This window comes from Fringilla coelebs, assembly GCF_963513975.1.
Source record: "Fringilla coelebs genome assembly, chromosome: Z".
Taxonomy (NCBI): domain Eukaryota; kingdom Metazoa; phylum Chordata; class Aves; order Passeriformes; family Fringillidae; genus Fringilla; species Fringilla coelebs.
Window position 1 is genome coordinate 48,198,191 of NC_140031.1, and position 14,534 is coordinate 48,212,724.

The window sequence follows — 14,534 nt, forward strand, 5'->3', positions numbered from 1 at the left end:
ACTTTGGTGAGAAAATGCAAAGCTCAAAAAACCTCTGGATATCTGTTGTGTGATGCCAATAAATGAGAAGCCACAGAAACAGTCTAGGTTAATGTAGGTGTAATGGGAAAATGACATTGTTCCAAATGCCTCCAGGATGAAAGACCAAAAGAGCAGATAGATAAACTGCAAGAACATTTCATCCAGCTGCAAAAAAGCCACCCCACAGTTAAGGTAGTTTTATTTTTCATAAATAAATATTTTCCTAAATGTATAAATAATACAGAGATTCAAATGTACTCATGTATATATGCACACAATGTGTATGTAAATCTGTCAAAAATGTGTGAACTATCTGCAGTTTTTTATTGTTCATATTAATAGATCTGTATGCAGTTTAAATAAGCTGCAAACCTGGATGCTATTCAGAAAGTCTAGTGACTCCTTCAAAGAGTGTGTGATCATTTTACTGTACATATGTAAGTGGGAAGATGGCATATTTTGAGGAGATAAAACAGTTGACAATGTTCAGATGAACATCACCCATCAAACAGTATAAACACTATCACTTTTCATTTCTGTCAAGGGAAAAGTCTATGGGTAGCCAGAGACTTAGCATATTTATATTTTACGGCATCCAGAAGCTGTAAGTTACAAAAAAGACATGCTTATTATGCAAAATAAGCTTATAATTCCATCCTTGCCTTGATTTGCTTTAGCTGTACATAAAAAAATAAATGATACAGAAAGAAGAAGTGTGTCTCTGCCACAGTCTATAAGAATTTGTATGAAATTTGCTCAGGTTTATTATGTAACTCTAACAGTTCCAGAGCAACTGTGTTGGCTCAAAAATGGAGAATATAAACATCTATGTAAATCTCAGTTTTCATCTTAAACAGAGATCAGCTCTAGTTTTTTGCTTCGTGTTTAATTCTCTAAATCTGAAATTCAGGAAAAGTACAAGGGCTGCTCTCCTTGGAGTTCTACTAGGTTGAATCTAGATAACAATTTACTATTTAATACCATGGCCATCTCCACATACACATATATATATATATACATATTTTGCCTAATTTGCATCAACTGAACTGTCCTATATTGCAGTCTGGGGGTATTTCTGGCACATTTTCCTGTCTCCAGAATCTTTGTTTTTGTTGCAAAACATAAATTTACGATGTTGAAATAAAAATAATTGCGTATCACATTGTCATATGACCACAGATTTTTCATTAGTGTAAAAGCACAGTGATTTTGACAGGTTCAAGAAAAGATGGTTTTTGTAAACGTAGTATAACTTAATCAGTGTGGTGAAAACTACAACAGAGGTATCAGCATTCATGTGTCATAATGTAATTATTTTTTTAATATGCTTCCTTGGCCACCCAAATGAAGAGAGGGATAACATATGCAAATATTTGCACGTCATGAAGTTGTGGCTTCTTGTGTTTGTTACCTTGAAGAAAATGTGGGTCTGAAAGTAGCTCTATTGATACTGGTAAGATCCATATCTGATTAGTACCTTTACTCCAAGTAAAATAACAGTGTTTTGGTGGGTTACATTTTAGTTAGTTGAGCTTCAATATAATATGTGTTGTATTTTCATACACTTTCCATCTACATACAAATTAACCTCAAAGCAGCTGAAGACAGAACAGTGGTAAGAACTGTAACTGTAATGCCAGTACTTTACAAATTTTTATACTCATAGCATTTTCATTCTAGCTCATGACCACTTTAACTAGGACACTTTATGATGTACCAAGAAAATGGTACATCATAAAATCTTTTGTTGAGTGCCAGATTATGAAATCATGACTACGTTCATTTGTAACAAACCCAATGTTTATTTGTTGTAGGTGTTGGGGAAAACCTTACAGATCCATCTGTGATTAAACCTGAAGATAAAAAGTAGGTTTCTTCCTGTTAAAATTATCATTAATTTCAGGCATTCTGCCAGCAGTCTGTATATTTAGGATGGTTTTCTATATTTTGTGTCTGGGGGGGTTTAATTTCTTTTTTCACATGGCGTTTGAGTTAAACCATAGTATGATGCCAATGGAGGGACTGTGTCCTCCCATGCTTTGAAGGACTCTGAGTGTCCCACCTTTCACCCTGTGGTAAGAGGTGTATGAAGGGTGAGAGGGTCTGTGCTGCTGTGCTGGGGGCAATCTCTTCACAGAGTTGTACAAAGGATATGTCTGTGGCAGTCCAGTTTCCCCTGACTTTTTCTAGGAGTATATGGGGCCACAGTGGCTTAAGAGGATGAAGAAAGGGCTCCTGGCCCCTCTTCAATAGGTTTCAGTTCTGCACTTCAGCATGAAGCATGATTTCAGAAACATGATATGAAGGTGGTAAATCATAAGTGGAAACTTACAGAAACTGGATAGACTAGACAGACAGAAATAGCAGTCTGCCTTTGTGAATCAAATTTCAGAACCAGAGCCATGGCTGTTCTCCCATTCTGTGACCTTGCTCTTCAATGGTATTTCCTGCAGTAAGAGCAGAAGCAGCGCTGTTGATGGCTGCTCTCCTAAGCTCTCCTACTCTTCCTAAACCCCACACCTCTCCAGATCTGCCCTGACATCCCTGCCCCTCCCCTTTCTGGTTTTCATCTTGACTGCCCCTTGCTCAGCTCATGCCATTTGATTGAAGGGAAGTCTCATGTTTGGAAGGTAGGAAGATGCAAATGTAAATAGTCTAATTTAATAAAAAGGGCAACTACTATAGAGATGTCAGATTACTTGCCTGCAGCTTGGAAATCAAAGTTAATTTTGTAAGCGAGTTCTTAGTTTTGGGATCAGTATTTCAAAAAGATAAGTAATAAATGACTGTCTTAATGTTTAATTATGACTGTAGGTGTATTGTACATATAAAATATATTTTGTAAACAACTAATATATGAGAGCAAAGATATGCTGAGCACTTCTCAGTGACAAAGTCTTTGCCCCAAGTAGACCATAGGTTCATGACAGAAGCACATAGATAGCTCAAGTTAGAGATGCAGAGAGGCCAATTATGTAGTTGTTCTCAAGACTTTAGCAAATACTTTTAAGTTACAGATGTATGAAATTCTGATTTGCTACTGTTCAAGTATATTTTTTATGTCAGCAGTCCCATAAACAGTAACAGTTATTGCTGTAAACAGTAGAAAGGCACTGACCGAAGTAGTTCACAGGACAAGTCAGCTTATCCTCTTTAACATAAGGATAATACTCATCTGCATTATTACCATGAAGTTTATTTTTGGTAGTGTTCTTCTCTATTGTTTTTGCTATTAAATAATTTAGTTTAATTGATTAATAAAATTTGATCATACAGATCTTATTTTTAGGACTTTTTGTTGTTTATCATCTGCAAAGTAGTTAGCCCTAGTTAGAGAGCAAGTGTTGATTAATTAATCAAACCCAGCTTGATTTTCTTATATTCAGGGAGATTTTCAGAATAGCAATTAGTGAAACATTATTGTTTGATTCCTTATTTAAAGGAATAAGGCAGTGAAACTCTGGTGTTTTCTGTAAGCAGATATCAATTCTAAGAAACGCTTTCTAAAAGAGTAATAAGAATTATAATGTAAAAGCACTGTCTTTGCTCTAACCTTCATTTGCTCACAGGAGAAACATTTCTGACAGAGGCAAGACGTGTTTAAGTTTTCTTTTGTAAGTAAGATACTTAGATAAGATCAAAACCTGCCTCAAAAGATACTTTGAGGTCATGTTCTCTTGAAAACCTAGGATAAAATGCATGGCACCTGACTTATGGGGCTGATTGAAATTTTAGCTTTACTTATAGTTAAATTATTTATGTTTTGCTCTTTTAACTCTATCAATTTATTGGCTCATGTCATTATCCTGTCATGTGTCATGTAAGTCTTTTATTTCATGCATCCCATATCGTGTTTTGGAAAGGTCTTTGCACTGGCAAAGTGTGACCTCCAGGTTCGTGATAGTGCTTTATGTCTTGGTTTTATATCCAGATCAAGACAAATATAGTAGATCTGTTTGGAAAGTATGCCTAATGTTGTGACAGCTCTGACAGATCCTGAGCTGGTGCAAATCAGTGTTAAGGTCTGGCCAGATGCACTGCACAGAATGTATGAAGTGATGAAATTATACAGATGTGACATTCACAAGAAGATTTCCTTTAATACCGATGTAATTGAGGTGCAGGAGCAGGGTTTAACAGAGTCCTTGCAGACTTCTGCCCTGCCCAAACATTGAGAAGAGTTGCCTCAAAGCAATTCTCTGGGTGCTTTTTGTAGCATGTACTAGTTTGCAAGGCCAAAACAAAGTTAATGAGAGTAGAGTTTTCAGGGATATTACCTCACATTCAGAGACGAGGAAAAGAATGTTCTGAGTTTTAGACTAAAAAGAACTGATACATTCACAGAGCATCTGTTTCCAATTGTTTGATATTATCACTGCCTGAAAGATTTTTCCTGTTTTTTTTTTGTTTGGTTGGTTTTGTTTGTTTTGTTGGTTTTTTTTTTTTAATTGAAATGTTTCTGGTGCTGACAACACAGAGAAAAAAAAAATCAACAGTCTTCTCCTTCAATCTTTTTTATTTCATGTTAAACTACCCCCTAATCTTTACATGTTATGGTTTCTAGGCTGATGATCATTTCCAATTTATCCCCAGATTCCTTGAAATAGTTTTCCAAATTTAAATGCAATATTCCTCAAGAACCATTGCCTGTATTTAGTAGACAGGAAAGGTTACTTCATATATATTACAGAGAGTGTACCTTTTTATCTCAAAACAGTGTGAGAAGATATCATTCTGTCTTACTTGCTTCACCTTGCTTGGAGTAATGGTTAGATTAGAGGAAGTATCAGAGTCGTGTGGCCTTGCAATTAGCAAAGTCATCCTAATTTCCTATATCTTCTCAAGCAAATACTTAGGTACATTCTATCTCTATGGTATTTCTATCAATTCCAGAAAAGGATAGAAATTACTATACTGCATCATGTTATTTAAAGTTATTTAAATATGGCCCTGATAATTCACTTCTTCCCTTTTTTGATGCATTAATTTGCGTTATAAGATGAATGCTTCACTGGATCCAGGAGACACGTATTCTCCAGGGTCTGCAAGAAATCAGAGAGATACTAAGTTTTGCATAGTAGTTTTGGCTAATCAATGCTGTTGTCTCGTGTGAAAGGGAAAAATTTCATGTTTGAACACTGCTTTCCTTAGAGAGAATATAGTTTTATTAGTGCGAATTACAGATAGATTTGATAGAATTAAAATATTTTTTCTCTAGCTTCTCAGAGCTGTAATTGATTTCAGATTTGGAAATGTGCTGTTTCCACTCTGCATATCATTAAAATACAATACTAGCATTTTTAAAGTTTCTTTGGAAGTGTTCCTTGTGTGCTGTGTTCCATAGTGTCTAGACTGTCAAATTCTTGAGAGTAAAGGTGCAGTTATACTAAAATACAGTATAGCTTTCAGACTACCTTAAGAATCTGTGGTAACTGTGGGGTACTTCTGATACATGTGTGGATATAGGTGGTTTCTGTTTGTAATTGTGGCAGTTTCTTTCAGAATATGCAATATAATTCCACAAATGGATCCCCTAGTTGCATTGATGAATTGGTCAGAGAACTGACACATGGCAATGAGTACAGGATAAAGACAATAAATTTTAAAACCTTGCTTGTCAGCACCATACTGTGGGTTTTGAGGTTTTAATTTTTTTTTTTCCTTTTTCTGTGCTGCAGGTTTTTGTGGCTAGGGTTCTGCTAGACTTTGCATTTCTGGTTTTAATTGAAGAGAAAATAAGTCCTTGTTAGCTCTGTTTTGTTCCCACATGCCCAGCATCAAAACTGGAACCAGACTACTTGCTTGGGAACGTGTGGTGGCTGCAGCAGAATCACACTGATTATGGCAAATGTCCTCAAAATGTCACTGTGCCCAGATTTCCTTTGAACTTTTTAGTAGGGACTGATGGGTCTGTCCTGTCTGCCTTTAGAGGAAAAAAAAAAGTAGTGTGGGATATATGTAGGCTAATATTTTACTGGAACTGACAGTTTTCTTCTCTCCCATCTAAGAAATTTGTAATGTGTATTAACCTTTGATTGTCTTGATAAAAAGGGCTAACTGATTTAAAAAAAATTTAAATGGCTTCATCTCCCTCCCCCATATTTGCTTCTGTTTAGATTCACTGATTTTTTAAAGAATATTTCTTTTAGGTCTGGAAAGATGGTATTTGGACCAGCAAACCTAGGAGAAGATGCAATAAGAAACTTCATTGCAAAGCATCGTTGTAATTCTTGCTGCAGAAAGCTGAAACTTCCCGGTATGCAAAGTAAAGATTAATTTTTAATCTATGTATAACTTTATAAGTGCAACAAAGTAAAGGCCTTAATGTGCTATAAAGACAAGAACTGAAATTCTATTGAGCTGAAAGACTCTTGTAGGCATAGTCTTCCTGTGCAAATGCAGATATGAGAATACTGCTCTTTTGTTAGAGTGGGAGCTCATTGACCCGATATTGGCATTCAGCATGAAAGCTTCTTCCCATTGAATTTTTCCCTTTCTTTGCTAAATGGGAGCCCATTTTTCTAGGGTCATCACTACAGCTAACATCTGCAATAATTTTTAGAATAAGAAAGAGTAACAATAAAAAATTTGCAATGCATTAGCTGGGGAAAACCTGGAGGTTTTTTGGCCCTGCTGCAGCCCCTACTTAGGCTTAGTTGGATTGCCTGTTCACATTACATTTGGTAGAATGTGCTTCTGTGTGATGTGTGGCAGCTTTTAAAGACTGAGAGCCAAAATAGATTGCTTTCTGTATGACTTTTTAGCCGCTGATTTTTTTTCTGTAGAGGAAGCTCCTTCCCTTCATTGCCTACTCCATTGCCATGGAGTAATAATTGCTGTTTGATTCTGAAACAGAAACTGCAATGATATTGGTTTGATTATTTTTGTCTGTGGCAGCTGGAGATAATAGAGGGGAAAATCATCTGAGTGAATACAGTCAGGGAAGGTTCATTCATATAGGCTCACACCACTGAGTTCCCCAGGGCTCTCAACGCCCTGGTTCTTATTTGCCTTGCTCCAGATTTTCTTCCTCCTGGAAACATCAAATAAACTGCCATGAGTTACTGGGTTGAACACTGCTTGAGATGTTTGTGCTTTTCAAACATTTACTTGGCTGCATTATTGAATTTGTTTTCTTGACACAGATTTGAGAAGAAGTGACTACACGTTGGAAACTGCAGGTCCAGCCTTCGGAATGGAAGTGGAAACAAGCCCTGAAGAAGCTGATGATGCAGATAAGCCTTCTGAGTGTGATACACAGCTGTGAAGCAGAGAGCTCATGTGTTTGCATACTTCAAAACCTGTCCTTTATCACTGCCAAGGGTTTGTCCAAAATCACAAAATACGGGTGACTGAGTGCAGCATCTGTCTGCCCTAGCTAGACCCTATAGACAAGGAATGAAAAGAATTAGTTTTATTTACTCCCCTTGCATGCTCTTGTGCTGGCCTTTCTTGTACAGATTAACAAATCACCAGGAGCAGGTCACCCTGGATGAACTCTCCCATCAGTGCCATTTTTGATAATGTGGCTCATGGTTCCAAGTCATATTTTCTTAGGAAGATGACCGTGACAAGTTTATTTCCAAGTGGTAATAATTTTTGTTTCTCTTTCTGCTCTTTACTAAATAAATGAATGTATATAGGTGCAAATAATTCATTTTCAGTCAGAGCCCATTGAGTCTCATGCTCACTTTTCTTGAGCGTAAGAGGCCCTTCAGGAAATTGTAGAAATACTACTTTCTCTTTATTATTGATTTTGATGCAGAGATAAACCAAGAATAATTAAAACAAGTAATGAAGTTTTGGGTTAAACAGTAGTCACGACAGACTGAAAAATTTTGTAGGAACTTTGTCTTCAAATCTTTTCACATACCAAGAAAAAGTTTCACAATAAAGTGGCAGATTATTGGACCCACAAGCATAGATTTTTCTCATTTTGAGTTGATGAAGTTGAATATTCTGTGGTTTTTAACACAGACATCTTAAATATAATCTGACTTTTAGGACTTTCCTGTCTTCATTATATTTTAGCTTCTGAATGTTTTAAAGTAGCAATTGGAAGAAAGATTTTAGAAGTCACAAAGAATAGTCTGTTCCATTTGGTATTTGCCTTGTTGTCAATGTCAGGGGGAATGTAGGACTGTTGTCTAACAGTGCAATTATATTAGGCAGAATCCACATTGGTTTTTCTGATCTCCTCTGATTACAGCTGAAGTTCAGAAAACAGAAAAATCAATCTGTGCAACATGATTTTTGTAGAGTAAAGACGGAAAAGAAGCTTTCAGCAGAAGTATTTCTAACACAACTGGTGTTCTAATACAGGTTAAACCATTAAAAGCACCTTTGTACTTTGGTGTTGAGTAAAAAAAACTAATATTCAAACGTCAGTCATTAGAAAACTTTATACTTGAATTAAAAAAAAAGAAATCAGACCTCCACTACAGCTGACAGTAAATTTTAAGGTGTAAGGATATATTTCATAAGTGTCTATATATACATAGGATTTGGAAGCTATGTGTCCCCAGTTTTTATATTGATTATTATATTGATGTTGAAATAATCAGCATTGTTAACAGTCATTGGAGCAATCATCTACACGATATTTAGCTCAGATGCTTTCAGCTCCTGGGAGCATTTAGAAGGCTTTCTTATTGTTTGGGTTTTTTTAAACATGATTTGATAGACCTCCCCCATATTTTTCCCCATCAGATTATGCTTCTCATTTTGCAAAATATATAGTGTCCTTTGGCTCTTCTTTTTGGAGCAAGCCAATATATCAGAAAACTTAGCTTGTCTGTGAAAGAGGTAGTTTGATTGCCTCTCTGCAAACTGAGGGTGAATTTTGGTCCATATGCTGTAAGGTGTAATTCTGCTTCCTGGTTATCATTTTAAAATCTGACTTTAGGGAGATATCTGCTTACATGAATACATATGTACTTTAAAGGAAGATCTTTCTCCCAAGGATCTCTAACTATTTTTCTGCCTTTGAATTCAGTTAAGTTAAATGTCACACAGATTTGTCTTTAAATTCAAAGACAATGTAACTCCTGCCCTGATTGTGTTGTTTTCCTGAAATGTTGCCATAAATTTAGAACACATATATATTATGCCTAAAAAAATAAACTCTAGGCCAGGCTGGGCCTGAGCACATTTCATTTCTTACAAGTTTTGAAGGTATGCACAAATCATTCTTTAGATGACCTTTTCTTGCTCCTATTGCCTACAAGAGTGGGTGGCTCCTGCATTCATAGCAACATTTGTGAGAGTTCTTATGATGTAGAGCTAGCTCAGTGTAGATTAATCTTATTCCTTCTTGTCAGTATCTGTCAAGGTAAATACTACATTACAGTATGAAATTGGGGATCCTTGCAAGATACTAATCTGTGTTAAAATGCAGTTTATTTCATTTTGTAGCTATTTAATTTTATTCAGCATGAAATATTAAGTGGATGAAACAAGAAAAAGACATTTCAAATTGTTCCACTGTATATTTTTATCCTTGCACTAATTTTTCCAAGCATGGAAATGCTAAGAAGTCCAGTAATTCTGCTGGCTGATAAATTTTGCCTCACCTATCTTTTTGCATTTTTTGGAAATGCTGATTCACATTTCACTAAACTGTAAATTTAAGTATATGATTTAAGACCTTCTTCCCCTCCCTTTTATAGTTCAGTAATAAATTATCTTGAAAAGAATTTTAAAAATATATCTTTTGAGATCTTTCTTATTGCAAATTCTGTACATTCTTTAAATTGTCTTTTGATTTCTAAAGATTGACCTTGGATTGAAACACATGCCTACTGAAGACATGAAAAAAAACGCCAACAGCCTTTTAAGGGGACAGCAGTAAGCCCCACTCACACTAAAATTTGGGTTCATGTGAAAAGAAAAATGTGAAAGGTCCTTTCTCCAACTGCTTGACAACTAGTGTGGAAGAGGAAATCATGTGTGTCAAACAAAACCACAGGAGTTTCTGATTATTAACATCAATATTTTTTTATGCTGAAAAGCACATACAGGGATTTCTTTTATAATTCTGGTGGGTTCAGGGAAAAAAAAAACGCTGCTTACTTTGTTCAAATAAGTCAGGCAGTAAAGTTTTGAAAGAACAAAACAAAACAAAAAATCCACCGGAGTATTTATAAGCTCACTTTTTAATATGAGCTTAAAAGAAGCTTACTTAGGAATTCAGTTGGGATTATCCACAGCAAAATGGTTTTTTGGCATCCGCTGCATTAGAGATGTAGCTTGAACATATGAAAAATAGTCAGAAATTGAAAACCTCATACTCAGGAAGGTTTTTTTTTTCTTTTATTCATAGTTGTGGTGTATTTGGGGTTATTAATTTATTGTGAGTGCAATAAAATCAAAAGGGATATTACACATGTGTTTTCTAGAAATGGACTTGTATTTGCTGTAGTTTTGTCAATCTATTTAATATTGTTTCTAAAGAATAAAAGAACCCTTTCATAATGTTTCTGTTCTTGATAGGTGTAAAAGGAAATAACATTTCTGAGCACTAAGGGAAACAGGTGAAAGTAACATACAGAGAATAATGCAGTTATTTTTATCTTTAATCTCAAAGTAATAAACATCTATTCTATATTTATCACATGGTTTCCAGCTCTTCTTTTGTTTTAGTTCTGAAGTAGTATTCGTTTCTCTTCTTGTAGTCAATATACTTACAGCAAGAATACTTCTACATCTGTCTCATAAGCCAAAATTTAATTTACAGAGGAAGAAAATAGATATTTTAATTTACTTATAAGTTGTTTAATAAAGTCTGGATTTTTTTTTTTAGTTGAGATGCGTACTCAACTCTTAGGAAACTTGGTAAATCAAATCAGAAATATAGATATCATTGCTTTAATATGACAGTCTTATTTTTGACTGTAATTTTAGTTCTCTGATGTGAAAAACCTGTATAGTCATAAGTGTAAATAAGGAGCTGACATAAATGAATAGCACTCAATTGTCGAATCTGCTACATTTTAGATCTATTTTCTGTTCTTAGGATCCTGATGCCACTTACTTTTTGCTGAAAAATTGTTCCCAGAGATGAAGAAAAACCTGTCTGGATTGACCTGGGCCTTCTCATCACCTGTGGTCACACCAGAATAGTCAATGTTTCCTTTATTGCTAGATTAATTGCGAGATCTGTTGTGCTTTTCAGCTTTTCTTTACTGTCTTTGTCATATCTTGACTTATCCTGGAAGACAGTTTGATCTCCCAGTTCATGGTAACTGCTCCTGAGGAAAAAAAATTTCAAACTAAAACTAGGCAAAAACTATTTTCCTCTTTGATACTGAAGAGTGTGTAAACAGTTACAGTGCTCTGCCCATTTGCCTCCACAGAACTGGTTCTGCTTCCAGAACAGAAAACAGACCAGTGCTTTAAAACACCCCGGGTACATTTAGATATTAATATTCATAATAATGCACTTAAGGTTCAAGAAGAAAAATCAGACAAAAGCTCTGCAGGAAAGGAGTAACTTTGTTACCTAAAGGAAGAGTGGCTGCCTTCTTTGTGTCAAAGATTTTGGTAAATGGCTAAAACCTTTCATTTCTCAGGTTGCCACTGAAAATAATGATTTAGGTTTGGCACTTTGCAGGTAGCCCAACCTATGCAAGGCTGGCAGAAGGGAGAAGAGAAGATGAGGAAGAGGAGGGGAGGTTGAGGCACAGAGAGCAGTCTGACATTGGAGCCCTTCTCCTGCTGTTTTTCCTGACTGAACTCCTGACCCACTGCCAATGCCACCTTGTTTCTGTGGTCTGTAGCACGAGCAGCAATATGAACTAAAACACATTTACACAGTGTAGTCAGGGTGGCCTGGTTTCAACAGGGGTCTCGCCTGATGATGAAGAGAGAGATGCTTCTCCTCAGATGACCCCTGCTCTGACATTTGAAGTGTTAATGTTCCCTCTGAAAACATCTGAGTGGGAGACAGTCAGGTCAGCAGCTGCAGGGGAGGTGCAGGGTGGTCAGCTGGGAATGGCCACATGTTCCTCCTGTTCTGCTAAAGGGATGTAAGGCTGGCCTCGAGCAGCCATGAGGAAATGTGGTCTGGATTGGCTTCAGGGGACCTCCGTGCACTAAAGGAGCCCAGGCTGACCCTCAGTGATTTCTTGGTGTAGCTAATTGGAGGTAAGGTTGATATCAGATGACACATCTGACAGGTTAATTTGTCCTGAATAGGACTCCAAACAATTTGTCAAATGAAATTGACCAATGTGATCCCAGGAAATTTACTGAGATCCCAGGAAATCTAAAGCTGACCCCAGGCATTGACTTTAGATGGCCCCAAGCAGATCCCCAGCTATCATATTGTCCCCAGGCGACCTCTTTTATCCAATTTGCTAGCATCTTTCGATTTGAGCCTTGGGGCTCAAAAATTAAGCCAGTTGAACCTTGCAGTGACTCCCATAAGTCACCTAAACTCATGTTTTCTTGAATTGACCTGTGCCAGGACTGTGAGAGTTGACTTTAGATGACCCTGCAGTAAGAGTTGCATCTTCAGTTGAAGTCAGGAGTCAAGGACTGTGACCGACCTATTGGCACCCAGTGAGGGGTAGGTTGATGTCAAATGGCAAACCAAACAGTGAATTGGATCTGAGGTTGACCTGAATGACTTCTGGGCACTGAGCAAAGGCTGCACTGACCCCACATGAACCCCAACAGGCCCTCTGGTAGCCTCAAATGAATCCTGATTGCCTAATTGGATACCCAAGAGACTTTAAATGTTTGCCCCACCTCCGAAGAAGAAGAGTGGTGACTTTAAAGGACCTCTGTGAAAGTCAGAAATATGTCAAGTCTGTGAAGATCTCTGTATGTCAGGTTGGCCTCACATGGTCCTAGGCTCCAAACAAGGGCCGAGGTGACCTCAAACAGCACCTTGCATATACCTGGGTCTCACGATGGTGCCAGATAAGCCCCTGTTTGACAGGTGAACTGACCCCTCAGAGTCACCTTAGATGACCCTACAGAAGTTATTTAGCCCACAAGTTGATCTCCAATGACCTTCCTGAGAAGTGATCGTAGGCCAGGTACTCGATTCCCATTTAACCTCTACTGACCCCAAGCAGTTACTTGGATTTCATGCTCATCTCAAATGATATTTAGAGTCTCTGACTGTTCTACAAGTTGATTTCCAATGACCTCTTAGGTGGAAATGCGGTGAATAATTTGCCTAAGTGACCTCCTCTTGGAAATTAAAGAGCACAGTTGCCTCTCTCAAACGCTGTTAAGGCCACAAAAAGAAATAATTTGTGACGGAAAGATGCTGCTTCTAAGATGTGCTGGCAGTAGCACATCCTGGTTAATGATACAGACAAATATTCCTCAGAGTGTGTGAAAAAAAGCAACTGTTCATACCTGGTCATGTCACTGATCAGAGAAAGATCATGTTTAGGACAGTTTACAGGGCAGATGCCATCTGCAGCCATCCACAAAGCTCCCCAAATATGCCTCTGTGAATCCTGGAACTTGGACAGTATAAAGGTGGTACTGTTGTCTGGGTTTTAGGCCCTAGGGAGAGGTCAACAAAGCCTGAGAAGAAGGATGTATCACTGACAGCGGACACAAAAAATATAGAATTCACAGGTCACAAGGTACTAGCAAGATAAAGAAGAACCTAATAAAGCCCACTTAGCTACTGTGCTGAATCAGGGTGAAAGGTAATTCCTGCAGGCAGATCTGCAACCACCAGCTCACAGAACACCAAACCAAGAAACCCACTGACTCAAAAGAGAAGGAAGAAGAGAAAGACTGAGCATGTGGACTAATTAGCATAAGAAGCAAGGGAATAATTTAATCACTGGAAGATAGAATGCTATTTAATATACTGTGTAGCTTGCAGTCAATAAGGATTAATTCCTTTGTTTGCTGAAACGTATAAAGAGTGAAAAGATTTGACCATACTTGGCAGACCTTGTATACACAGTATCCCTTCCTGCCCAGAACATACCAACAGAAGAACAAACCAGGTGCCCTGCTCCACCACTGGGAAGCTGAGGGTGAAGAAGGACCAGTGGGGCACTGCTGGATCCACAGGTGGTGACCACAGTCAGCTTGCACTGTCTCTTTCCCTCTCTCTCCCCTTTGTCCTTTCCCCTATCACTTAATATTACAAAATAACGCTGGTGTTGTTAAAATAGCATTTGGTCTAGTTTGCACCTTAATTTGAGCAAAGTCATCCCTCACTAATCAGACCATAGCACCTCCAAATAGGTAAGTGGTTCTCATTTGATATCAATTACCTCAGGCTGCAAAAGCCTGAAATTACCTCTGGGGATCTGAACGGATCTCAGGTTCACTTCAGTTGACTCCTGTGCACCATGCAAGGACATTTTTAATTTCAAATGGTCCCCTTGTTGTAGCAGTGTGTGGCTACAATGACGAGATTGTGTCCAGGGGGGCCACAGCCGGTGGCAGGAGAAGCAGACGAGACAAATCTCTTGCTTGTTTAGCACTGAAGTTCATTTTATTCCCCACACCCTGTGCCAGGGGAGGAGGCA

The 14,534-nt window shown here is 37.6% G+C and overlaps 1 protein-coding gene across 1 annotated transcript in view; it reads left to right on the forward strand.

The window, feature by feature from the left end:
* The window catches only part of TRPM6 (transient receptor potential cation channel subfamily M member 6), a gene marked incomplete at its 3' end in the record, with an annotated part of 100,241 nt that extends 92,953 nt beyond the window's left edge, over positions 1–7,288 (forward strand). The window contains 3 exon segments of the mRNA XM_084224722.1: positions 1,836–1,887; positions 6,171–6,277; positions 7,167–7,288. Of these exon segments, the coding sequence (XP_084080848.1) occupies positions 1,836–1,887; positions 6,171–6,277; positions 7,167–7,288 (281 nt within the window).
* Positions 7,289–14,534: the final 7,246 nt, after the last annotated feature.